Source organism: Cydia strobilella, chromosome 9, assembly GCF_947568885.1.
Source record: "Cydia strobilella chromosome 9, ilCydStro3.1, whole genome shotgun sequence".
NCBI classification, from domain to species: Eukaryota; Metazoa; Arthropoda; class Insecta; order Lepidoptera; family Tortricidae; genus Cydia; species Cydia strobilella.
Window position 1 is genome coordinate 1,720,903 of NC_086049.1, and position 23,277 is coordinate 1,744,179.

The 23,277-nt window shown below is 52.9% G+C and overlaps 1 protein-coding gene across 1 annotated transcript in view; it reads left to right on the forward strand.

Moving 5' to 3' along the window:
* LOC134743978 (uncharacterized) overlaps positions 1–22,630 on the forward strand; it is a 32,493-nt gene extending 9,863 nt beyond the window's left edge. Inside the window, exons 12-56 of the mRNA XM_063677609.1 lie at positions 4,014–4,138; positions 4,988–5,272; positions 5,624–5,713; positions 5,894–6,092; positions 6,155–6,262; positions 6,325–6,432; positions 6,495–6,602; positions 6,665–6,772; positions 6,835–6,942; positions 7,005–7,112; positions 7,175–7,282; positions 7,345–7,452; positions 7,515–7,622; positions 7,685–7,792; positions 7,855–7,962; positions 8,025–8,132; positions 8,195–8,302; positions 8,365–8,472; positions 8,535–8,642; positions 8,705–8,812; positions 8,875–8,982; positions 9,045–9,152; positions 9,215–9,322; positions 9,385–9,492; positions 9,555–9,662; positions 9,725–9,832; positions 9,895–10,002; positions 10,065–10,172; positions 10,235–10,342; positions 10,405–10,512; positions 10,575–10,682; positions 10,745–10,852; positions 10,915–11,022; positions 11,085–11,192; positions 11,255–11,362; positions 11,425–11,532; positions 11,595–11,702; positions 11,765–11,872; positions 11,935–12,042; positions 12,105–12,212; positions 12,275–12,382; positions 12,415–12,552; positions 13,211–13,363; positions 14,167–14,288; positions 16,310–22,630. Of these exons, the coding sequence (XP_063533679.1) occupies positions 4,014–4,138; positions 4,988–5,272; positions 5,624–5,713; positions 5,894–6,092; positions 6,155–6,262; positions 6,325–6,432; positions 6,495–6,602; positions 6,665–6,772; positions 6,835–6,942; positions 7,005–7,112; positions 7,175–7,282; positions 7,345–7,452; positions 7,515–7,622; positions 7,685–7,792; positions 7,855–7,962; positions 8,025–8,132; positions 8,195–8,302; positions 8,365–8,472; positions 8,535–8,642; positions 8,705–8,812; positions 8,875–8,982; positions 9,045–9,152; positions 9,215–9,322; positions 9,385–9,492; positions 9,555–9,662; positions 9,725–9,832; positions 9,895–10,002; positions 10,065–10,172; positions 10,235–10,342; positions 10,405–10,512; positions 10,575–10,682; positions 10,745–10,852; positions 10,915–11,022; positions 11,085–11,192; positions 11,255–11,362; positions 11,425–11,532; positions 11,595–11,702; positions 11,765–11,872; positions 11,935–12,042; positions 12,105–12,212; positions 12,275–12,382; positions 12,415–12,552; positions 13,211–13,363; positions 14,167–14,288; positions 16,310–16,442 (5,241 nt within the window). The 3' untranslated portion in view covers positions 16,443–22,630. The remainder of the gene's footprint in view (positions 1–4,013; positions 4,139–4,987; positions 5,273–5,623; positions 5,714–5,893; positions 6,093–6,154; positions 6,263–6,324; positions 6,433–6,494; positions 6,603–6,664; positions 6,773–6,834; positions 6,943–7,004; positions 7,113–7,174; positions 7,283–7,344; positions 7,453–7,514; positions 7,623–7,684; positions 7,793–7,854; positions 7,963–8,024; positions 8,133–8,194; positions 8,303–8,364; positions 8,473–8,534; positions 8,643–8,704; positions 8,813–8,874; positions 8,983–9,044; positions 9,153–9,214; positions 9,323–9,384; positions 9,493–9,554; positions 9,663–9,724; positions 9,833–9,894; positions 10,003–10,064; positions 10,173–10,234; positions 10,343–10,404; positions 10,513–10,574; positions 10,683–10,744; positions 10,853–10,914; positions 11,023–11,084; positions 11,193–11,254; positions 11,363–11,424; positions 11,533–11,594; positions 11,703–11,764; positions 11,873–11,934; positions 12,043–12,104; positions 12,213–12,274; positions 12,383–12,414; positions 12,553–13,210; positions 13,364–14,166; positions 14,289–16,309) is intronic.
* Positions 22,631–23,277: the final 647 nt, after the last annotated feature.

Below are 23,277 nucleotides of genomic sequence, written 5' to 3' on the forward strand. Positions count from 1 at the left end.
GCACGAGGTATGTACCGTCCCGTGCCGTCGGCCCCGCGCCTGCGGCCACCCCGCGCTGCACGCCTGCCACTCCGGCCCGTGTCCACCGTGCGTGGTGCTCACGGCCAAGCGCTGCCACGGCCAGCACGAGGTATGTACCGTCCCGTGCCGCCGGCCCCGCGCCTGCGGCCACCCCGCGCTGCACGCCTGCCACTCCGGCCCGTGTCCACCGTGCGTGGTGCTCACGGCCAAGCGCTGCCACGGCCAGCACGAGGTATGTACCGTCCCGTGCCGTCGGCCCCGCGCCTGCGGCCACCCCGCGCTGCACGCCTGCCACTCCGGCCCGTGTCCACCGTGCGTGGTGCTCACGGCCAAGCGCTGCCACGGCCAGCACGAGGTATGTACCGTCCCGTGCCGTCGGCCCCGCGCCTGCGGCCACCCCGCGCTGCACGCCTGCCACTCCGGCCCGTGTCCACCGTGCGTGGTGCTCACGGCCAAGCGCTGCCACGGCCAGCACGAGGTATGTACCGTCCCGTGCCGCCGGCCCCGCGCCTGCGGCCACCCCGCGCTGCACGCCTGCCACTCCGGCCCGTGTCCACCGTGCGTGGTGCTCACGGCCAAGCGCTGCCACGGCCAGCACGAGGTATGTACCGTCCCGTGCCGTCGGCCCCGCGCCTGCGGCCACCCCGCGCTGCACGCCTGCCACTCCGGCCCGTGTCCACCGTGCGTGGTGCTCACGGCCAAGCGCTGCCACGGCCAGCACGAGGTATGTACCGTCCCGTGCCGCCGGCCCCGCGCCTGCGGCCACCCCGCGCTGCACGCCTGCCACTCCGGCCCGTGTCCACCGTGCGTGGTGCTCACGGCCAAGCGCTGCCACGGCCAGCACGAGGTATGTACCGTCCCGTGCCGTCGGCCCCGCGCCTGCGGCCACCCCGCGCTGCACGCCTGCCACTCCGGCCCGTGTCCACCGTGCGTGGTGCTCACGGCCAAGCGCTGCCACGGCCAGCACGAGGTATGTACCGTCCCGTGCCGCCGGCCCCGCGCCTGCGGCCACCCCGCGCTGCACGCCTGCCACTCCGGCCCGTGTCCACCGTGCGTGGTGCTCACGGCCAAGCGCTGCCACGGCCAGCACGAGGTATGTACCGTCCCGTGCCGTCGGCCCCGCGCCTGCGGCCACCCCGCGCTGCACGCCTGCCACTCCGGCCCGTGTCCACCGTGCGTGGTGCTCACGGCCAAGCGCTGCCACGGCCAGCACGAGGTATGTACCGTCCCGTGCCGTCGGCCCCGCGCCTGCGGCCACCCCGCGCTGCACGCCTGCCACTCCGGCCCGTGTCCACCGTGCGTGGTGCTCACGGCCAAGCGCTGCCACGGCCAGCACGAGGTATGTACCGTCCCGTGCCGTCGGCCCCGCGCCTGCGGCCACCCCGCGCTGCACGCCTGCCACTCCGGCCCGTGTCCACCGTGCGTGGTGCTCACGGCCAAGCGCTGCCACGGCCAGCACGAGGTATGTACCGTCCCGTGCCGTCGGCCCCGCGCCTGCGGCCACCCCGCGCTGCACGCCTGCCACTCCGGCCCGTGTCCACCGTGCGTGGTGCTCACGGCCAAGCGCTGCCACGGCCAGCACGAGGTATGTACCGTCCCGTGCCGTCGGCCCCGCGCCTGCGGCCACCCCGCGCTGCACGCCTGCCACTCCGGCCCGTGTCCACCGTGCGTGGTGCTCACGGCCAAGCGCTGCCACGGCCAGCACGAGGTATGTACCGTCCCGTGCCGTCGGCCCCGCGCCTGCGGCCACCCCGCGCTGCACGCCTGCCACTCCGGCCCGTGTCCACCGTGCGTGGTGCTCACGGCCAAGCGCTGCCACGGCCAGCACGAGGTATGTACCGTCCCGTGCCGTCGGCCCCGCGCCTGCGGCCACCCCGCGCTGCACGCCTGCCACTCCGGCCCGTGTCCACCGTGCGTGGTGCTCACGGCCAAGCGCTGCCACGGCCAGCACGAGGTATGTACCGTCCCGTGCCGTCGGCCCCGCGCCTGCGGCCACCCCGCGCTGCACGCCTGCCACTCCGGCCCGTGTCCACCGTGCGTGGTGCTCACGGCCAAGCGCTGCCACGGCCAGCACGAGGTATGTACCGTCCCGTGCCGTCGGCCCCGCGCCTGCGGCCACCCCGCGCTGCACGCCTGCCACTCCGGCCCGTGTCCACCGTGCGTGGTGCTCACGGCCAAGCGCTGCCACGGCCAGCACGAGGTATGTACCGTCCCGTGCCGTCGGCCCCGCGCCTGCGGCCACCCCGCGCTGCACGCCTGCCACTCCGGCCCGTGTCCACCGTGCGTGGTGCTCACGGCCAAGCGCTGCCACGGCCAGCACGAGGTATGTACCGTCCCGTGCCGTCGGCCCCGCGCCTGCGGCCACCCCGCGCTGCACGCCTGCCACTCCGGCCCGTGTCCACCGTGCGTGGTGCTCACGGCCAAGCGCTGCCACGGCCAGCACGAGGTATGTACCGTCCCGTGCCGTCGGCCCCGCGCCTGCGGCCACCCCGCGCTGCACGCCTGCCACTCCGGCCCGTGTCCACCGTGCGTGGTGCTCACGGCCAAGCGCTGCCACGGCCAGCACGAGGTATGTACCGTCCCGTGCCGTCGGCCCCGCGCCTGCGGCCACCCCGCGCTGCACGCCTGCCACTCCGGCCCGTGTCCACCGTGCGTGGTGCTCACGGCCAAGCGCTGCCACGGCCAGCACGAGGTATGTACCGTCCCGTGCCGTCGGCCCCGCGCCTGCGGCCACCCCGCGCTGCACGCCTGCCACTCCGGCCCGTGTCCACCGTGCGTGGTGCTCACGGCCAAGCGCTGCCACGGCCAGCACGAGGTATGTACCGTCCCGTGCCGTCGGCCCCGCGCCTGCGGCCACCCCGCGCTGCACGCCTGCCACTCCGGCCCGTGTCCACCGTGCGTGGTGCTCACGGCCAAGCGCTGCCACGGCCAGCACGAGGTATGTACCGTCCCGTGCCGCCGGCCCCGCGCCTGCGGCCACCCCGCGCTGCACGCCTGCCACTCCGGCCCGTGTCCACCGTGCGTGGTGCTCACGGCCAAGCGCTGCCACGGCCAGCACGAGGTATGTACCGTCCCGTGCGACAAGCGGCCCTTGTGCAGCGCGCCGTGCCGTGCAGCACGAGGTACGAAGACGTTGCACTTTAGGCCCTGGAGACTTATAGGTGATTGTCATTCCGGACACTTTTATCACGTCTCCGACTCAAGACGGCGGTTCCCTGAGCCAGAAGGCGAAAAATCTCCTTATATGATCCTGTTTTTCTAAGAGGCGTTGATATTCGTAGACGTGGAAAAAATATATGTAGTTCTTGACTATATTATCTTTAACAACATAGCTTCCGATACACGAATTATGACACTTCGCTCGATACAATTAATTCCCAAAGTAACCTCTAACTCGGACTTTTAATCCTACTTTACTCGGTTATTTATTATGTGATACTATAAACAAAAAAAAAGAAGAAAAAACAATCTTACCATAAATAGTAATTTCATAGCTTTAGAATTTCGATATTGTTAGGTAACGTTTTTAAAATAAATAAAAACCGACAAAATTCGATCAAAATTGACACTTGGCTCGTATGTTCTTTTCCGTTTTTTCTTGCGAAATGTGACAAAGACAGCGGCAAACCGATGGAACGGCCTTAAGAAGCTCCAAACATAACAACACTTCATAATATAGTCAATATATCAAACTTAAGGTTCTGCGAGCATCTTGACCTACTTCCTGCCATTTCAGATTTTTACTTAAAATCCGGAAATGGACATCAAATGATCTAAATTTAGATACTATTGCCCCTTGGTTTATCTTACCAATAAGTAATCTATTCCATATTGTCATTCAATTTAAGAGCTGTGGGCTCTTGTCGGTGCAGCGTGATGAAGTTGTCTCCACCTTGGTCGATCCGAAGCCAGCCCTTTGGTATCCTGGTACGACACGGCCCCTGCATGCTCCTTTACTTGGCTCATATAACTTTTTCTTCCATATTGTACAGGAACGCAAAACGATCCCATGTTCACAAGAAGAGTTCTCGTGCGGGCTGGCATGCGGCAAACCTCTACCTTGCGGCAAGCATACTTGCCAGAAGACGTGCCACAAAGGCCCGTGCGACGCCGGCAAGTGAGTACTTTTCTAAATTTTATCTGAACAAAGACTGCTAACGATTTTTTTTATGAAAAGCACAATTAGCCTTATGCATGAAGTTTATATTTGAACGACCGAAGTGGAGGCATACAGTGAGTACAAAAGTGCAGGCCTTCGAAGAGCAGAGACGAGTGGAACTCGACGCGAAGCGTGACGAGTTAAAGGTGGTGGAGGTGGTCGGGCCACCTGCGGTCATCAACTACAATTTTGTCGGAGGGGTGCTGACCTGCGGTGAGTGTGGCCGTACATTCACTGCAAAAATAGGCTAAGTCACAACGGTCGCTCTCACTAGCCAGTACAAACCCAGTCGCCGTGGCCGAAACCGCCCAGGACAGGATGATGATGATGATTTGAACGAAATATTTTTTTATTCGGATGTTTGTTACCGTTATATCCTGATACAAATGCATTTCCGTTATTAAATTATCATTTAATTGCTTAAAATAAGAAATAAAAAGTACAAAAATTTGCCCGCGAAAAGCTACTGAGCGAAACGTCACGTGACGTCACGCATCTGACAGATTAGTTCACATAAGTGTCATTAGTAGCAAACGTGACGTCATCACGTTGTGTCGAATTATGAGCGTTTCAACCGTTCAAAATTTTTCTACATTTTTAAATATTTTTTAATAAAATAATGTGAAGGTTTACGAAAGTATTTTTTTTCCGGGGTTCAAACGATATAAATTATGATTACAAAAGCAAAAAAAACATGCATGGAGCTCAGCTTCGTGACTCTAAAAATTTTCATAGTGCAAGTTATCGTAGGAAAATTCTTCTAACTTAAAGGCGTCATTCATTTATTACGTTCGTTACGCCACCCAGATGCACTCAACCATGCAACGAGAAGCGTCCAAGCTGCGGCCACCCCTGCGCCGCGCCATGCCACTCCGGCGACACCGACAAAGCCGACAAGGCTGACAGAGACAAGGCTGACAGAGACAAGGCTGACAGAGACAAGGGCGACAGAGACAGAGACAAGGGCGACGTGGCCGACAAGCCAGCCTGCCCGAGCAGCGCGCCGTGCCGCAAGCCCGTGCGGGCTACTTGCCCGTGTGGGAGGCGGACTGCCGACCGATCCTGTCATGAAAACGCTCGTGATCTAGCGAAGTAAGTTTTTTTTTCTTGGTCCAATACGCATTGCGTCTCCCTCTTTCACTAAGCAAAATGTGAGCCGCAAATACACATTGGACAAAGACATTGGACAGGTGGAAATGCCACCCATATGACGAGGTATAGTTTGTCAAAGGACTGTCTCATTTCAAACATAGACAGACAGAATCATACTATCTTTGTCTTAAACTAGTGCTACTAAAGAAAAGGATGGGTATAGTTTTTTTTTGTTTTTATTTACTGACAATTTGGTTTGACCAACTATAAACGCTGGTATTTTGCAAGTTTCATAGATATGAAACGGTTAATTTTTTTTTATTTGGTATTTGATAAAAATATTTTTTGCAGAATAATGAGTACGCTGGCGGCATCGAAGATGCAAGAAGGCGGTTCGGTGGATTTGTCGGAAGTTCAGCGCCCCACAGCCATGCTCAAAACGTAAGTTCTGTGTTTTAGCTATTGGATTTGGGCTATTAATTAAAAACGGCACACAGCGATTTATAAGAATTGGCATTTATTACCGCTCGCACAAAAGAAACAATGGCTTTTGTTCACCTGAGGCGTAAAAATCATTTGAGAAAATTGATAGTATATACCTAACCTCTTTACTCTTTACAGATTGGAATGCGACGACGAATGCCGCGTGGAGGCCCGCACGCGGCGCCTCGCCCTCGCCCTGCAGATCCGCAACCCGGACGTGTCGGCCAAGCTGCAGCCGCGCTACAGCGAGCACGTGCGCGCGCTCGCCGCCCGCGAGCCCGCCTTCGCGCGCCAGGTGCACGACAAGCTCACCGAGCTCGTGCAGCTCGCCAAGAAGGTAACCGCAACCCCGACTAGCCGAGAGAGTAGCAGACCCGCAACCCGGACGTGTCGGCCAAGCTGCAGCCGCGCTACAGCGAGCACGTGCGCGCGCTCGCCGCCCGCGAGCCCGCCTTCGCGCGCCAGGTGCACGACAAGCTCACCGAGCTCGTGCAGCTCGCCAAGAAGGTAACCGCAACCCCGACTAGCCGAGAGAGTAGCAGACCCGCAACCCGGACGTGTCGGCCAAGCTGCAGCCGCGCTACAGCGAGCACGTGCGCGCGCTCGCCGCCCGCGAGCCCGCCTTCGCGCGCCAGGTGCACGACAAGCTCACCGAGCTCGTGCAGCTCGCCAAGAAGGTAACCGCAACCCCGACTAGCCGAGAGAGTAGCAGACCCGCAACCCGGACGTGTCGGCCAAGCTGCAGCCGCGCTACAGCGAGCACGTGCGCGCGCTCGCCGCCCGCGAGCCCGCCTTCGCGCGCCAGGTGCACGACAAGCTCACCGAGCTCGTGCAGCTCGCCAAGAAGGTAACCGCAACCCCGACTAGCCGAGAGAGTAGCAGACCCGCAACCCGGACGTGTCGGCCAAGCTGCAGCCGCGCTACAGCGAGCACGTGCGCGCGCTCGCCGCCCGCGAGCCCGCCTTCGCGCGCCAGGTGCACGACAAGCTCACCGAGCTCGTGCAGCTCGCCAAGAAGGTAACCGCAACCCCGACTAGCCGAGAGAGTAGCAGACCCGCAACCCGGACGTGTCGGCCAAGCTGCAGCCGCGCTACAGCGAGCACGTGCGCGCGCTCGCCGCCCGCGAGCCCGCCTTCGCGCGCCAGGTGCACGACAAGCTCACCGAGCTCGTGCAGCTCGCCAAGAAGGTAACCGCAACCCCGACTAGCCGAGAGAGTAGCAGACCCGCAACCCGGACGTGTCGGCCAAGCTGCAGCCGCGCTACAGCGAGCACGTGCGCGCGCTCGCCGCCCGCGAGCCCGCCTTCGCGCGCCAGGTGCACGACAAGCTCACCGAGCTCGTGCAGCTCGCCAAGAAGGTAACCGCAACCCCGACTAGCCGAGAGAGTAGCAGACCCGCAACCCGGACGTGTCGGCCAAGCTGCAGCCGCGCTACAGCGAGCACGTGCGCGCGCTCGCCGCCCGCGAGCCCGCCTTCGCGCGCCAGGTGCACGACAAGCTCACCGAGCTCGTGCAGCTCGCCAAGAAGGTAACCGCAACCCCGACTAGCCGAGAGAGTAGCAGACCCGCAACCCGGACGTGTCGGCCAAGCTGCAGCCGCGCTACAGCGAGCACGTGCGCGCGCTCGCCGCCCGCGAGCCCGCCTTCGCGCGCCAGGTGCACGACAAGCTCACCGAGCTCGTGCAGCTCGCCAAGAAGGTAACCGCAACCCCGACTAGCCGAGAGAGTAGCAGACCCGCAACCCGGACGTGTCGGCCAAGCTGCAGCCGCGCTACAGCGAGCACGTGCGCGCGCTCGCCGCCCGCGAGCCCGCCTTCGCGCGCCAGGTGCACGACAAGCTCACCGAGCTCGTGCAGCTCGCCAAGAAGGTAACCGCAACCCCGACTAGCCGAGAGAGTAGCAGACCCGCAACCCGGACGTGTCGGCCAAGCTGCAGCCGCGCTACAGCGAGCACGTGCGCGCGCTCGCCGCCCGCGAGCCCGCCTTCGCGCGCCAGGTGCACGACAAGCTCACCGAGCTCGTGCAGCTCGCCAAGAAGGTAACCGCAACCCCGACTAGCCGAGAGAGTAGCAGACCCGCAACCCGGACGTGTCGGCCAAGCTGCAGCCGCGCTACAGCGAGCACGTGCGCGCGCTCGCCGCCCGCGAGCCCGCCTTCGCGCGCCAGGTGCACGACAAGCTCACCGAGCTCGTGCAGCTCGCCAAGAAGGTAACCGCAACCCCGACTAGCCGAGAGAGTAGCAGACCCGCAACCCGGACGTGTCGGCCAAGCTGCAGCCGCGCTACAGCGAGCACGTGCGCGCGCTCGCCGCCCGCGAGCCCGCCTTCGCGCGCCAGGTGCACGACAAGCTCACCGAGCTCGTGCAGCTCGCCAAGAAGGTAACCGCAACCCCGACTAGCCGAGAGAGTAGCAGACCCGCAACCCGGACGTGTCGGCCAAGCTGCAGCCGCGCTACAGCGAGCACGTGCGCGCGCTCGCCGCCCGCGAGCCCGCCTTCGCGCGCCAGGTGCACGACAAGCTCACCGAGCTCGTGCAGCTCGCCAAGAAGGTAACCGCAACCCCGACTAGCCGAGAGAGTAGCAGACCCGCAACCCGGACGTGTCGGCCAAGCTGCAGCCGCGCTACAGCGAGCACGTGCGCGCGCTCGCCGCCCGCGAGCCCGCCTTCGCGCGCCAGGTGCACGACAAGCTCACCGAGCTCGTGCAGCTCGCCAAGAAGGTAACCGCAACCCCGACTAGCCGAGAGAGTAGCAGACCCGCAACCCGGACGTGTCGGCCAAGCTGCAGCCGCGCTACAGCGAGCACGTGCGCGCGCTCGCCGCCCGCGAGCCCGCCTTCGCGCGCCAGGTGCACGACAAGCTCACCGAGCTCGTGCAGCTCGCCAAGAAGGTAACCGCAACCCCGACTAGCCGAGAGAGTAGCAGACCCGCAACCCGGACGTGTCGGCCAAGCTGCAGCCGCGCTACAGCGAGCACGTGCGCGCGCTCGCCGCCCGCGAGCCCGCCTTCGCGCGCCAGGTGCACGACAAGCTCACCGAGCTCGTGCAGCTCGCCAAGAAGGTAACCGCAACCCCGACTAGCCGAGAGAGTAGCAGACCCGCAACCCGGACGTGTCGGCCAAGCTGCAGCCGCGCTACAGCGAGCACGTGCGCGCGCTCGCCGCCCGCGAGCCCGCCTTCGCGCGCCAGGTGCACGACAAGCTCACCGAGCTCGTGCAGCTCGCCAAGAAGGTAACCGCAACCCCGACTAGCCGAGAGAGTAGCAGACCCGCAACCCGGACGTGTCGGCCAAGCTGCAGCCGCGCTACAGCGAGCACGTGCGCGCGCTCGCCGCCCGCGAGCCCGCCTTCGCGCGCCAGGTGCACGACAAGCTCACCGAGCTCGTGCAGCTCGCCAAGAAGGTAACCGCAACCCCGACTAGCCGAGAGAGTAGCAGACCCGCAACCCGGACGTGTCGGCCAAGCTGCAGCCGCGCTACAGCGAGCACGTGCGCGCGCTCGCCGCCCGCGAGCCCGCCTTCGCGCGCCAGGTGCACGACAAGCTCACCGAGCTCGTGCAGCTCGCCAAGAAGGTAACCGCAACCCCGACTAGCCGAGAGAGTAGCAGACCCGCAACCCGGACGTGTCGGCCAAGCTGCAGCCGCGCTACAGCGAGCACGTGCGCGCGCTCGCCGCCCGCGAGCCCGCCTTCGCGCGCCAGGTGCACGACAAGCTCACCGAGCTCGTGCAGCTCGCCAAGAAGGTAACCGCAACCCCGACTAGCCGAGAGAGTAGCAGACCCGCAACCCGGACGTGTCGGCCAAGCTGCAGCCGCGCTACAGCGAGCACGTGCGCGCGCTCGCCGCCCGCGAGCCCGCCTTCGCGCGCCAGGTGCACGACAAGCTCACCGAGCTCGTGCAGCTCGCCAAGAAGGTAACCGCAACCCCGACTAGCCGAGAGAGTAGCAGACCCGCAACCCGGACGTGTCGGCCAAGCTGCAGCCGCGCTACAGCGAGCACGTGCGCGCGCTCGCCGCCCGCGAGCCCGCCTTCGCGCGCCAGGTGCACGACAAGCTCACCGAGCTCGTGCAGCTCGCCAAGAAGGTAACCGCAACCCCGACTAGCCGAGAGAGTAGCAGACCCGCAACCCGGACGTGTCGGCCAAGCTGCAGCCGCGCTACAGCGAGCACGTGCGCGCGCTCGCCGCCCGCGAGCCCGCCTTCGCGCGCCAGGTGCACGACAAGCTCACCGAGCTCGTGCAGCTCGCCAAGAAGGTAACCGCAACCCCGACTAGCCGAGAGAGTAGCAGACCCGCAACCCGGACGTGTCGGCCAAGCTGCAGCCGCGCTACAGCGAGCACGTGCGCGCGCTCGCCGCCCGCGAGCCCGCCTTCGCGCGCCAGGTGCACGACAAGCTCACCGAGCTCGTGCAGCTCGCCAAGAAGGTAACCGCAACCCCGACTAGCCGAGAGAGTAGCAGACCCGCAACCCGGACGTGTCGGCCAAGCTGCAGCCGCGCTACAGCGAGCACGTGCGCGCGCTCGCCGCCCGCGAGCCCGCCTTCGCGCGCCAGGTGCACGACAAGCTCACCGAGCTCGTGCAGCTCGCCAAGAAGGTAACCGCAACCCCGACTAGCCGAGAGAGTAGCAGACCCGCAACCCGGACGTGTCGGCCAAGCTGCAGCCGCGCTACAGCGAGCACGTGCGCGCGCTCGCCGCCCGCGAGCCCGCCTTCGCGCGCCAGGTGCACGACAAGCTCACCGAGCTCGTGCAGCTCGCCAAGAAGGTAACCGCAACCCCGACTAGCCGAGAGAGTAGCAGACCCGCAACCCGGACGTGTCGGCCAAGCTGCAGCCGCGCTACAGCGAGCACGTGCGCGCGCTCGCCGCCCGCGAGCCCGCCTTCGCGCGCCAGGTGCACGACAAGCTCACCGAGCTCGTGCAGCTCGCCAAGAAGGTAACCGCAACCCCGACTAGCCGAGAGAGTAGCAGACCCGCAACCCGGACGTGTCGGCCAAGCTGCAGCCGCGCTACAGCGAGCACGTGCGCGCGCTCGCCGCCCGCGAGCCCGCCTTCGCGCGCCAGGTGCACGACAAGCTCACCGAGCTCGTGCAGCTCGCCAAGAAGGTAACCGCAACCCCGACTAGCCGAGAGAGTAGCAGACCCGCAACCCGGACGTGTCGGCCAAGCTGCAGCCGCGCTACAGCGAGCACGTGCGCGCGCTCGCCGCCCGCGAGCCCGCCTTCGCGCGCCAGGTGCACGACAAGCTCACCGAGCTCGTGCAGCTCGCCAAGAAGGTAACCGCAACCCCGACTAGCCGAGAGAGTAGCAGACCCGCAACCCGGACGTGTCGGCCAAGCTGCAGCCGCGCTACAGCGAGCACGTGCGCGCGCTCGCCGCCCGCGAGCCCGCCTTCGCGCGCCAGGTGCACGACAAGCTCACCGAGCTCGTGCAGCTCGCCAAGAAGGTAACCGCAACCCCGACTAGCCGAGAGAGTAGCAGACCCGCAACCCGGACGTGTCGGCCAAGCTGCAGCCGCGCTACAGCGAGCACGTGCGCGCGCTCGCCGCCCGCGAGCCCGCCTTCGCGCGCCAGGTGCACGACAAGCTCACCGAGCTCGTGCAGCTCGCCAAGAAGGTAACCGCAACCCCGACTAGCCGAGAGAGTAGCAGACCCGCAACCCGGACGTGTCGGCCAAGCTGCAGCCGCGCTACAGCGAGCACGTGCGCGCGCTCGCCGCCCGCGAGCCCGCCTTCGCGCGCCAGGTGCACGACAAGCTCACCGAGCTCGTGCAGCTCGCCAAGAAGGTAACCGCAACCCCGACTAGCCGAGAGAGTAGCAGACCCGCAACCCGGACGTGTCGGCCAAGCTGCAGCCGCGCTACAGCGAGCACGTGCGCGCGCTCGCCGCCCGCGAGCCCGCCTTCGCGCGCCAGGTGCACGACAAGCTCACCGAGCTCGTGCAGCTCGCCAAGAAGGTAACCGCAACCCCGACTAGCCGAGAGAGTAGCAGACCCGCAACCCGGACGTGTCGGCCAAGCTGCAGCCGCGCTACAGCGAGCACGTGCGCGCGCTCGCCGCCCGCGAGCCCGCCTTCGCGCGCCAGGTGCACGACAAGCTCACCGAGCTCGTGCAGCTCGCCAAGAAGGTAACCGCAACCCCGACTAGCCGAGAGAGTAGCAGACCCGCAACCCGGACGTGTCGGCCAAGCTGCAGCCGCGCTACAGCGAGCACGTGCGCGCGCTCGCCGCCCGCGAGCCCGCCTTCGCGCGCCAGGTGCACGACAAGCTCACCGAGCTCGTGCAGCTCGCCAAGAAGGTAACCGCAACCCCGACTAGCCGAGAGAGTAGCAGACCCGCAACCCGGACGTGTCGGCCAAGCTGCAGCCGCGCTACAGCGAGCACGTGCGCGCGCTCGCCGCCCGCGAGCCCGCCTTCGCGCGCCAGGTGCACGACAAGCTCACCGAGCTCGTGCAGCTCGCCAAGAAGGTAACCGCAACCCCGACTAGCCGAGAGAGTAGCAGACCCGCAACCCGGACGTGTCGGCCAAGCTGCAGCCGCGCTACAGCGAGCACGTGCGCGCGCTCGCCGCCCGCGAGCCCGCCTTCGCGCGCCAGGTGCACGACAAGCTCACCGAGCTCGTGCAGCTCGCCAAGAAGGTAACCGCAACCCCGACTAGCCGAGAGAGTAGCAGACCCGCAACCCGGACGTGTCGGCCAAGCTGCAGCCGCGCTACAGCGAGCACGTGCGCGCGCTCGCCGCCCGCGAGCCCGCCTTCGCGCGCCAGGTGCACGACAAGCTCACCGAGCTCGTGCAGCTCGCCAAGAAGGTAACCGCAACCCCGACTAGCCGAGAGAGTAGCAGACCCGCAACCCGGACGTGTCGGCCAAGCTGCAGCCGCGCTACAGTGACAGGACACCCGCGACCCCAACTAGCGAACAAAGTAACAGACAATCAACCCCAAATAGCCATGAAAGTAAGAGACCTGCAACCCCAATTAGCCAAGAAGGTAACAGACCCGCAACCCCAACAAGTTAAGAAGGTAACAAACCCGCAACCCCAATTAGCCAACTAGGTAACAGACCCGCAACCCCAACTAACTAAAAAGCTAACAGCCCTCAACCTCAACTAATCAAGCAACTAACTTACCTGCAATCCCGATTAGACAAGAAGATAGCAGACCCGCAACCCCAACAAGTTAAGAAGGTAACAAACCTGCAACCGTGACTATGGCTTGAACGATGAGTTGGTGGACCTATAAAAACATTTCTTATTTTTAAAAGAGTTAAAGAGTACCATAAATTAATAATCTAATGAACGAGCTAAAATGTAGTTTGGCAAACCAATTTGTCAGTAGAAATAGTAGAAAATTTGTTTGAGAGCTCGACTTAACTTATTTTTAAAATTGCCGCCTTCTTCTATTGATATAATTAGTTTTCCAAACTATACTTGATACGCAGAGGCTAAGTTGACGTATTTTTCCGCAGTCGAAACAGAAGACACGCGCCCACTCCTTCCCGTCATGCAACTGGCAGAAACGTCAGTTCATACACGAGATGTGCGAGCAGTTCGGCTGTGAGTCTGTCGCGTACGACGCCGAGCCGAATCGCAACGTCGTCGCCACCGCCGACAAGGAGAAGGTATGTCTCACGCTGCGAGTGCGAGCAGGACAGCATTAATCTGCAGCGTTGTGTGCTGAAAGCGAAAAACTGAGCGCTTCGTTTTTAGTTAACGAATTACTCGTTAGATGGCGCTGACCGTGTATGCCGGAATCCTGCGTCGCGCTGTTACATTTATCTTAAAAAAAATTACCCAAAGCATTAACATTTTGTTTTTGTTAGTTTATTTATTTTGTTATTTTAAACTTTATTGCACATCAAAAAAAGTACAAAAGTCGGACTTACTGCGTAATGGCATTCTCTAGCGGTTAGAAAAATTATGAAACAGATAATTTATGTATAGATGATGATAGTAATTTCGGGGAGGAGGGATATATCTCTTCCTAACACTCCGCGCCTCGTTTTTAGTTAACGAATTGCACGCTAGACGGCGCTGTACCGTATAAGCCGGAATCCTGCATTGCGCTGTTTAAATTTTTCTTGAAATAAGGACCCAAAGCATGAACATTTTGCTCTTAATTATTTTTTAACAAGCAGAAACGTTTGCGAGCGATGTTATTAAGCTTAGAATAAATTTATAAGTGGAAAGTGGAAAAATTACTGCCTTGGGTGAGACTTGATCCAGAGGCCGTGAGTTCAAGTCTCACCCAAGGCAGTAATTTTTCCACTTTTAAATTTATTTTGCTCTTAGTTGTAGTGTTTGTTGGTGCCTCGTTTTAGTTGACGAATTTCACGCTAGATGGCGTTGTTCCGCATACTCGCTTCGCCCGGGACCGATATTTGCTTCGTTGAATTTTTTTGTAAAACGATCATTTCTGTTTCAGTCGTGGCTGCCAGCTATGAGTGTATTGGAAGTGCTAGCTAGAGAGAACGGCAAACGGCGCGTGCCCGGGCCAGTGCTGCGAGCGCCGGCCGCACCTGCGCCTGCGCAATCCACAAGCGCAAAGTCAGTATAAATAATTAATAAACATTATATGTTACATAGATCGACCTAGTCCCACAGTAAGCTCAATAAGACTTGTCGTGGTCAGATTATAGAATTTGATAATTATCAATTAGCCTCATGCATGAAGTTTATATTTGAACGAAATATTTTTAATTCGAAATGCATTTCCGTTATTAAAAACATTTAATTGCTTAAAATTATAAATAAAAAAGTACAAAAATTTGCCCGCGAAAAGCTAGTGAGCGAAACGTCTCGAGACGTCACGCGTTCGACAGATTAGTTCACATAAGTGTCATTAGTAGCAAACGTCAGTTGGACCATCCAACTTGTGTCGTCATCACGCCCTGTCGAATTCGCGCCAAAAATTATGAGCGTTTCAACCGCTCAAAATTTTAAATATTTTTTAATAAAATAATGTGATGGTTTATGATTACAAAAATGAAAAAAAAACATGCATGGAGCTAATTCTAAGATCTGGTCATGACATTCGGTTCGGTTTATGGTTCGGGGACAAATAAAAAAATATACCGTAAATTGGCCAATCGCTCCTATTATTTGTTGATTAAATTTTTGGAGTTTTTTTTAATGGCGGATCCATAGGGATCACGAAGTCTACAGCTTATGGCTCCTGACACACCTATGCAGTGGAATGAGATAGCAATATCACTTGCTTCCTCTAACGCATAAATGCGTCCCTTGGACTAGCCTACGCTGGGCCATCGAGTAAAGAAGCCATTACAGAGCCACCAGGGCCTTTGCCCTCACTCCAGTAACCAAGGGCCTGACACTCTTTGATAGAGAAAGATAGTCTTATTGCGATTCCTATAAGAGGAAAGAGAAAATAGTGCCATTGTAGCCGCCGTGCAGGTCTCGACGACTCAAATAAAAAGACTTCGATTTGAACTAATATAATTTCAGTAGGTACTGGTTACAAGGTACAGTTGACAAAACGGTTAAAAAGTGTAGAAGTGGTGGTTGTGGTATGGAGGCTGATGAAAAAGTGATTAAGCAAAATCGAACAGTAAAAAAGTGGTTTAAATTTAGGTGCCTCTAATTGGCCGCGATACAAATGATGTGGAGCGCTCCTATTGGTGTTTTAAAAAAGCCTCCACATACTAACCGAGCCCGACGGCTGCGTTTAGCTACTGCTAGGAAGAGTTTATATAAATAAAAAGTTGCATTCGCAACAGCCATGCTTTGTCTTTGTCGCTTTTGGCATTTTTTCATTGTCGGATTATGGCATTAGGTATAGCAAGGAGGCGATGGCGAAATACCGAAATTTATAAGAGTGAAAGAGAAAAAGGATTATGCTGCCATGCATGAAACTGTCAATTTATAATTATGTCTTTCTCTTACCCCTGGTCTCTCGGTTTCATGTCTATAACTATTTGTATATACTACCTGTACCGGCCAATAATATATCATCTTCATATTTTTACAGTATAATTATTTTGTTATATTTGTTACTGACTTTCACCTCACTGTTTTAGGTAGCCTAGTAGTATTCCTTTGTACGGGCGATGAGAAAAATTGGTCTCATGTAATGGTTTCTTCAGAGGTTTTTTTTTTTAAATGTATTGTTGACTTCATTTTTTTGTTAGAGGTTTTTTAGTAATATGCTGAGTATCCTATTGTAATTCACAGTATTTCATTGCAATATTCATCATATATTTGTATAAAATGACTAGTAAAATAGGTGATATATTATATTATTAACGACCGATCTGGCCTAGTGGGTAGTGACCCTGCCTGTGAAGCCGATGGTCCTGGGTTCGAATCCCGGTAAGGGAATTTATTTGTGTGATGAACACAGATATTTGTTCCTGAGTCTTGGGTGTTTTCTATGTATTTGTATATTATATATATCGTTGTCTAAGTACCCACAACACAAGCCTTCTTGAGCTTACTGTGGGACTTAGTCAATCTGTGTAAGAATGTCCTATAATATTTATTATTATTATTTATTATTGGCCGGTACTGTATATATGTCTATGCCAGTAACACACGAAACTATTCCCCAGGTCGGGCAGTGGCTGGGCGACGCTAACATCGACCAACGCGTGGGCTGCGCGCGCGCAGAAGGCCGAGCAGCAACAAGCGCAGGCGCAGGCGAAGCCCAGGATAGACTACTTCGACAACCCGCCCGATAACTAGACACGTAAGCGCAGGCTCATTGGGAAATATTTCTATACTTATTCGTTAAACTTTACGGACATGATTTAGTTAAAATTATGTTATATCCCTTTCTTACAAATACATAAGTCAAAATGACAGATAAAGACAAACGATTTATACCTAATTCAGGCCAGTAACGCGTTTATGAATAACGCTATTAGTCTGACCAACATTTTCGTGGTCAAAATGTACGTAAAATGCGGTTAAAACCACAAGTTCTTTCACCGCGATATGACCGGCTGACGATTTTATAATTCCCAATAACAATCGATCGATCAAATAATTTATTTGCCAGAATACAGTTTTTGATTATAAACGAAATAAATATAACGAAATAAATATAATTTTTCATAAGAAAGTAATTTAATTTGTTCTTAGTTTTTGATTAGTTGGTAATACAGTTTATTTGCTCAGTGTATTCGGCCCACATACAGGCATGCAAATATTGAATTAAATAAATACCTAACACATAATTTAGGACATTTTTGAATCAATATAATCAAAATTCATTAAATAAGAATAAATAATGTCAGAATAATAAATAATAATTAACATCTAAACTACCTATAGTCCGACAAAGTTTAAATCTGATTTGATGACTAATTTTTTTACTGTTGCTGCTTTTCCTTAACCCACCAACAGAGCAGCAGCTGACTTCCACGAGGGTTCATTACACATCGCCCTTAACCACTTAACGAGTTATCGCTTTGGATGCAGACGATGCAGTGACTGACAAAATTTGCGCCTGGTTCGCGGTCTATTATGATACGTAGTAGAAAGATAAAAACTATCATACCATTTACCTACAGTATCTATACGTCAATTCGAGATCAAAACAACCATCTAATAAATCTGATAAATTTCATCGTAATCCGTTTTTAGATTGTTCAAAACGTAATTTTTTTTATGCCAGTATAAATAAATAATAAATAAATAAATATTATAGGACATTCTTACACAGATTGACTAAGTCCCACGGTAAGCCCAAGGAGGCTTGTGTTATGGGTACTCAGACAACGATATATATAATATATAAATACATAGAAGACACCCATGACTCAGGAGCAAATATCTGTGCTCATCACACAAATAAATGCCCTTACCGGGATTCGAACCCAGGACCATCGGCTTCACAGGCAGGGTCACTACCCACTAGGCCAGACCGGTCGTCGACTATAAGACATTCAAGCAAGTATCAGAAATATTTCAGAATCAGCCTGCACCTGCAGTCTACCCTAATTAAATTTTAAGGTATTTCAAAACCCCCTGCGAGTTATATTTATATAGATAAAATCATTTGTATTTTTTTTTTATAAAATTGGAGTTCCAAAGTTTCAACCCAGGGCTCGGAAACCGCTTTTTTTTCAAACCGGTTTCGTTCATTCACCCGGGAACGAAAAGGATTTCGTTTATGTTTGGGGTACCAGTTAAAGTACTGTTCTTTTGAAATGACGGTTTATGCCAAATACGTTCTCATTTCGTTTTTGAGGAACGAAATTAACCGGTTAAATTGAAAATATCGAAGCAAGATAGAACGAGTAAGTTTTGCTGTTCTTTCACGTATGACAACGAGTTTAGCCGAGAGTCTCCGAGAGATGAGAGTAACCGGTATTATATCGTTGCCCTCGAACCATAAAATCCCGTTCCCTGTTTTTACCGGTTAGAAGATAGAAAGATTTTTTTTGGTTCGCGTTCCATCAATTAACCGGTTTTTAATGAACGAAATAAAATAACGGATTTGGAACGATTTTAACAGGTACTTCAATACCGGTTCCGAGTCTTGTTTCAACCTGACTCACTTGTTAATCTATTGAAAACTCAACTGCTTATTACCTAATGACTACTTATTTATTTTGTCTCTAATAGGGACTTTTAGGTACCGGTATAAAGCCATACCAGTAATATATAATCACGCGCCATGTTGCGGAATTTCACTGGAACTAATTTTTTCATATACTGAACTGTCACCCTATACATGAGAATAACAGCGCCCTCTTGACAATGATCATATTACTGGTCAGGCTTTAACTTCATTTTTGGTGAATTATAATTATTTTAGATGTTTTAAAATTGTGATTCAATAATGAAAACTATTTAATGACACTCATAATTCTCATAAATACAAAAATAAGCCTTTTTTTAATTACATATAATGTAAAAATCTACCGGTACTGTCTCAAATTGTATTTATAATATTATTTTGTGTATTCCCATGTGTCCCCGCCGAGCACAGATGGGAATAAATACATTCACATAAATCATTTCCTTCCGCCTCATGTACGGCTGGCGGCGGTCACGTGAGGCGGGGACAAACGGGAATACACTTACCAATTGTGACTTTAAATTTAAGATTTCTACTTTACTTTTTCGCCGGTTGTGACTTGTGAGTATTTTTTTATTGATATATTTTGCGATTTTTGCGGTTATTGGGTTATATCATTATTACTAAAGTGATATTTATTATTAGCAAAGATACATTGATTGTGTAACTGTAAATTGTGATGGCGGTGTACGGTTCCGATTTTTTTTTTTATTCATGGCTTTAACTCCTAGCTAAATTTAGCAAAGTGGATTCTGTCAATGTCGAGGTGTAGACTTTTGACTTGTGAGACGAGAATGTTCGGTTAAATTTTGATTTTGTGGAAGGATAGGCTGGGAACCGAACCTACAACAAACAATTCCGTATTTAATTGTTGCAGTAATTTTGGCTGTCAAAAGTTGACGTTTGACAACTCACTGGCACAAAACATGGCGTATGTATAGTCATTAGTCTGTAGGTACCCGTAACAGATGGTACTACCTATACTACGTCAAACTAGGCGGCACGTTTTTTTCTGAGATTACCTCTCTATTAAAAATAAAACACTTTAGTTTAGGTACAGTAAACTGACAGCTCTTTTGTAATTCTTGATTTTCAGTGAAATTTTAATAAAAAAGAAATAACACCTTAATGCCAAGATATTAAATAGAGAGTAGGATAAGTAGCATTATTATAAATCCTACTCTTTATTCCTACTATATAGTTTGTCAAACGACTGTCTCATTTCAAACGTAGACAGAGAGAATCATACTATCTTTGTCTTACACTAGTACTAGCACCCAAAAAAAAACGGGTATAGTTTTTTTTTGTTCTTATTTACTTACAATTTGGTTTCACCAACTATAGTAATCCCATTAAATACACGCCCGCAAATGTCAGTTTAGGTACTCCATCTAATTCTGAATTCGAATTCTAAACCAGGTTTAGGTTTATGGCCTATAGGTTATAACGGTCACATTTCTTTTTTTTTCTATCAAGTGAGTGTGATAGAGAAAAGTGAGAAAACGTATCGACAACGAAATGGCTACGATATGCCTTTGAAAATAATGATGGTCAATTTTATGGAGTACTTTTGCCCGCGACTTTGTCTGCGTGGAATTAGTAATTTGGGTACCTTAATTTTAAACAAATCTTCTTTTAAATCCACTCTCTTTTTCATCCCCCAATTGGTCCACTCTATAAATTTCCACCCCATTTTTTACACCCTTAAGGGATGATTTCGGGGATAAAAAATATTACATATCCTTCCCCACAGCTCCAACTATCCCCATACCAAGTTTCATCTAAATCGTTTCAGCGGTTACTGATTCCCCATACAAATTTCCACCCCCCTTTTCACCCACTTGAGGGGTGAGTTCTGGGATAAAAAGTATCCTATATCCCCGGGACTCAAACTATCTGTATACCAAATTTCAACTAAATCGGTTCAGCTTCAGCGGTTTAAGCGTGAAGAGGTAACAGACAGACAGACACACTTTCGCATTTATTATATTAGTATGGATGAAAACCCTTATCCAATGTGTAGGTATTTGCGTCTCACATTTTGCTCAATGAGAGAGTGAGACGCAATGCACATTGGACACATGGACCACCCTTACTTGGTCCCAAAAGTTAAAAGGTTTTTCGAGAGAATAGTGAATCAAATGTGGCTTTCCAACACAGAAGGATCCTTATGCTTTAAACGTAATACGGACGTTTCCATCTGAAATTCCGATAGAAACGTCCTTATTGACCCTTCTCTAATGGAAAGCCACAAATATTTAGAATAATAAATAAAAAAACATTTAGAATATCGTTTACGCCACGCCGCGCGCCGGTGACAAACAAGCATTCGGACCGCCTGATAATTGGAGCCTTTCGGAGCTTTCAAGTGTAGACGTGTCACATAACACTATAAAGAGTAGGCGATTTGATTGTGACGTCACATGCTAGTGTTTCATATAAATTCCATAGTAGCAAAATCGTTTTGACAGTTCGAAAAAAGAAACTGATTTGACTAGTAGCCAAATACCCTATATTCAACCTACGTGCTTTCCGACACGGTTTTTTTTTTACACTACGTCGGTGGCAAACAAGCATACGGCCCGCCTGATGTTAAGCAGTCTCCGTAGCATGAGTTACATGCGCGTTGCCGACCCTAACACTCCTCTCCCTCGTTGAGCTCTGGCAACCTTACTCACCGGCAGGAACACAACACTATGAGTAGGGTCTAGTGTTATTTGGCTGCGGTTTTCTGTAAGGTGGAGGTACTTCCCCAGTTAGGCTCTGCTCTAGATCTGGAATTACATCCGCTGTCCTGTGCCCTACCACACAAAGCGAGAGGTCATTCACTGTGCCCATGCCTCTCTTATGGTTTGAAATGACGCACCGCACATTGAACTATTATTAGTAACGTCACAATAAAATAATAGTACATACTCGTATTAAGTACAGAAGATTCACTCTCTAACAAAACGCGTCTATTACGACAGATATGACCGCTAGGTGGCGCAAGCGCGAACAGGCGTCCGTAGCGGTGCGCGGCGACTACTATGGCTAGACACCAAAATTGGTGTAAGCCGCATATACTTGTAGCGTACGACGAAATCGCGGAGTGATCCACGCCTGCCATAGTATATGTTGTTTTGACAAGAAATCATAGAAGCAGAGCGTGAGTCTCGCGACCTAAACGCGTAAGCGCCATGAATTTTACGGCGCTTACGACGTTTTGGTCGCACACGGCGACAATTTCATTGTTCAGTATGGCTTTATAGTAATAATATTGACCACACACGATAGGCGTGGCGCTTAAAGGCTATTAACAACAGATTTAATATACATATACGCTATATGACGCAAATATCACGATTTGTATTGAAACCAAGCGTGCCGACTTTTTATACAAAATTTACGCATAATATAATTTTAAAATTACTTACCTGTGATAGGAAATATGTTTTTGCCTTTAGGTGCTCGCAATTTTTGGGCTGTTGCTGTTTAAATATCACGCAACGAGGTATTTTTTATGTTTTCACCGACGTCCGGCTGTAACAACTGACGCGCGTGGACTGTCAAGAGCGACAGTCAACCCCGAGGATTTCTCGGGGTTCGGAGATGCGAAGTAGATGCGTTTGCGTTATCTATGGTGTATTTATATCTTGGGTATTAACCCAAAACATTGTTTAGAGAACACCAAACCGTAGTCTTACCGTATCTTGGTTATGTTCACAGACCATTTGCTAATGTCATCCAGGGTACGTAGGGGGCGTTCAAATATTACGTAACGCAATTTTCGCAGATTTTTGACCCCGCCGTAATCATGGCAAAGAGTGACAAGAATAAGTTAAATCACCCATAGGTACCATAGTTTGTCAAAGGACTGTCTCATTTCAAACACAGATAGAGTCATACTATCATTGTCTTACACTAGTACTAGCACCCAAAATATGAGTAGATTTTTTTTGTTCTTTACTGACAATTTGGTTTGACCTATAACTCCTAAATTCGACCAATTATTTCGCAGCACAAGGTTCACTTTAAAATAACACCAATTTACTTCCAACGACCTCATGTTATTAAATACATGAAACTCGTAAAGCTCGCTCCAGACTACGCGGCGCGAAGGCGCGAACGCGAGTGTGGAGTCGATTTCGCTGATTAGACTCCACACTCGCGTTCGCGCTTGAGTGTGGAGGGCCCTTATCGATAATATTTATGATAATATCCAGTGCAAATATTTATATTGGTGGAGCGTTCTTAATCTTATGAAAGTTTTGTGACTCCATATTTGTAGTTTATAAATATATTGTAATAATATACGCCGCTTTCAGCAGGCACATGTAACTAATAAAGTGTTAAGTATTTGTTATGATGAGTTTTATTTTAACCAAGGGTTTTTTGAAAGGAAATTCCTAACGGATTGGCTTGGTCATATGTGGCTTTCTATCAGAGAAGGGTCCTTTTATGCTTCATCTGCAATAAGAATGTTTTTATAAGAATTTCTGTTCAAAAATTTCAGATGGAAACGCCCTATTACACTTGCTTGAAGCATAAAGATCCTTCTGTGATGGAAAGCCACATAGAAGAAACGTAAGTCTAGGTCAAGAGTAGTATAATATATAGGAGAGTAGGTCCTAACCCGTTGTATACATATACAGGTGACCAAAAAAAGGGTAAGGTGTATTTGGATAATTGAGACTACCTATTTCAAAAGTGTCGGCTATTACATTTATACATTAAGCCCGTCAGAGACGGAGCGATAATATAGCAAGGCATCTTACGATACATTTAGTCCACACACGAGCTATAATATATATTTTGGTATATTACGATATCTTAAAGCAAGGCATCTTAAGATATCTTGTTAGCTCGGTATATTTATATTTCGTCTCTCACAATGTAGGTGCTAGACAGAGAGCGATATATATTTTGGTATCGTTGTGTGTGGTGCTTAGCTATTCAAACACAAAAGCTGTCAATCGGACGCCACGTCACAGAAGTGTCAAAACTGAAATT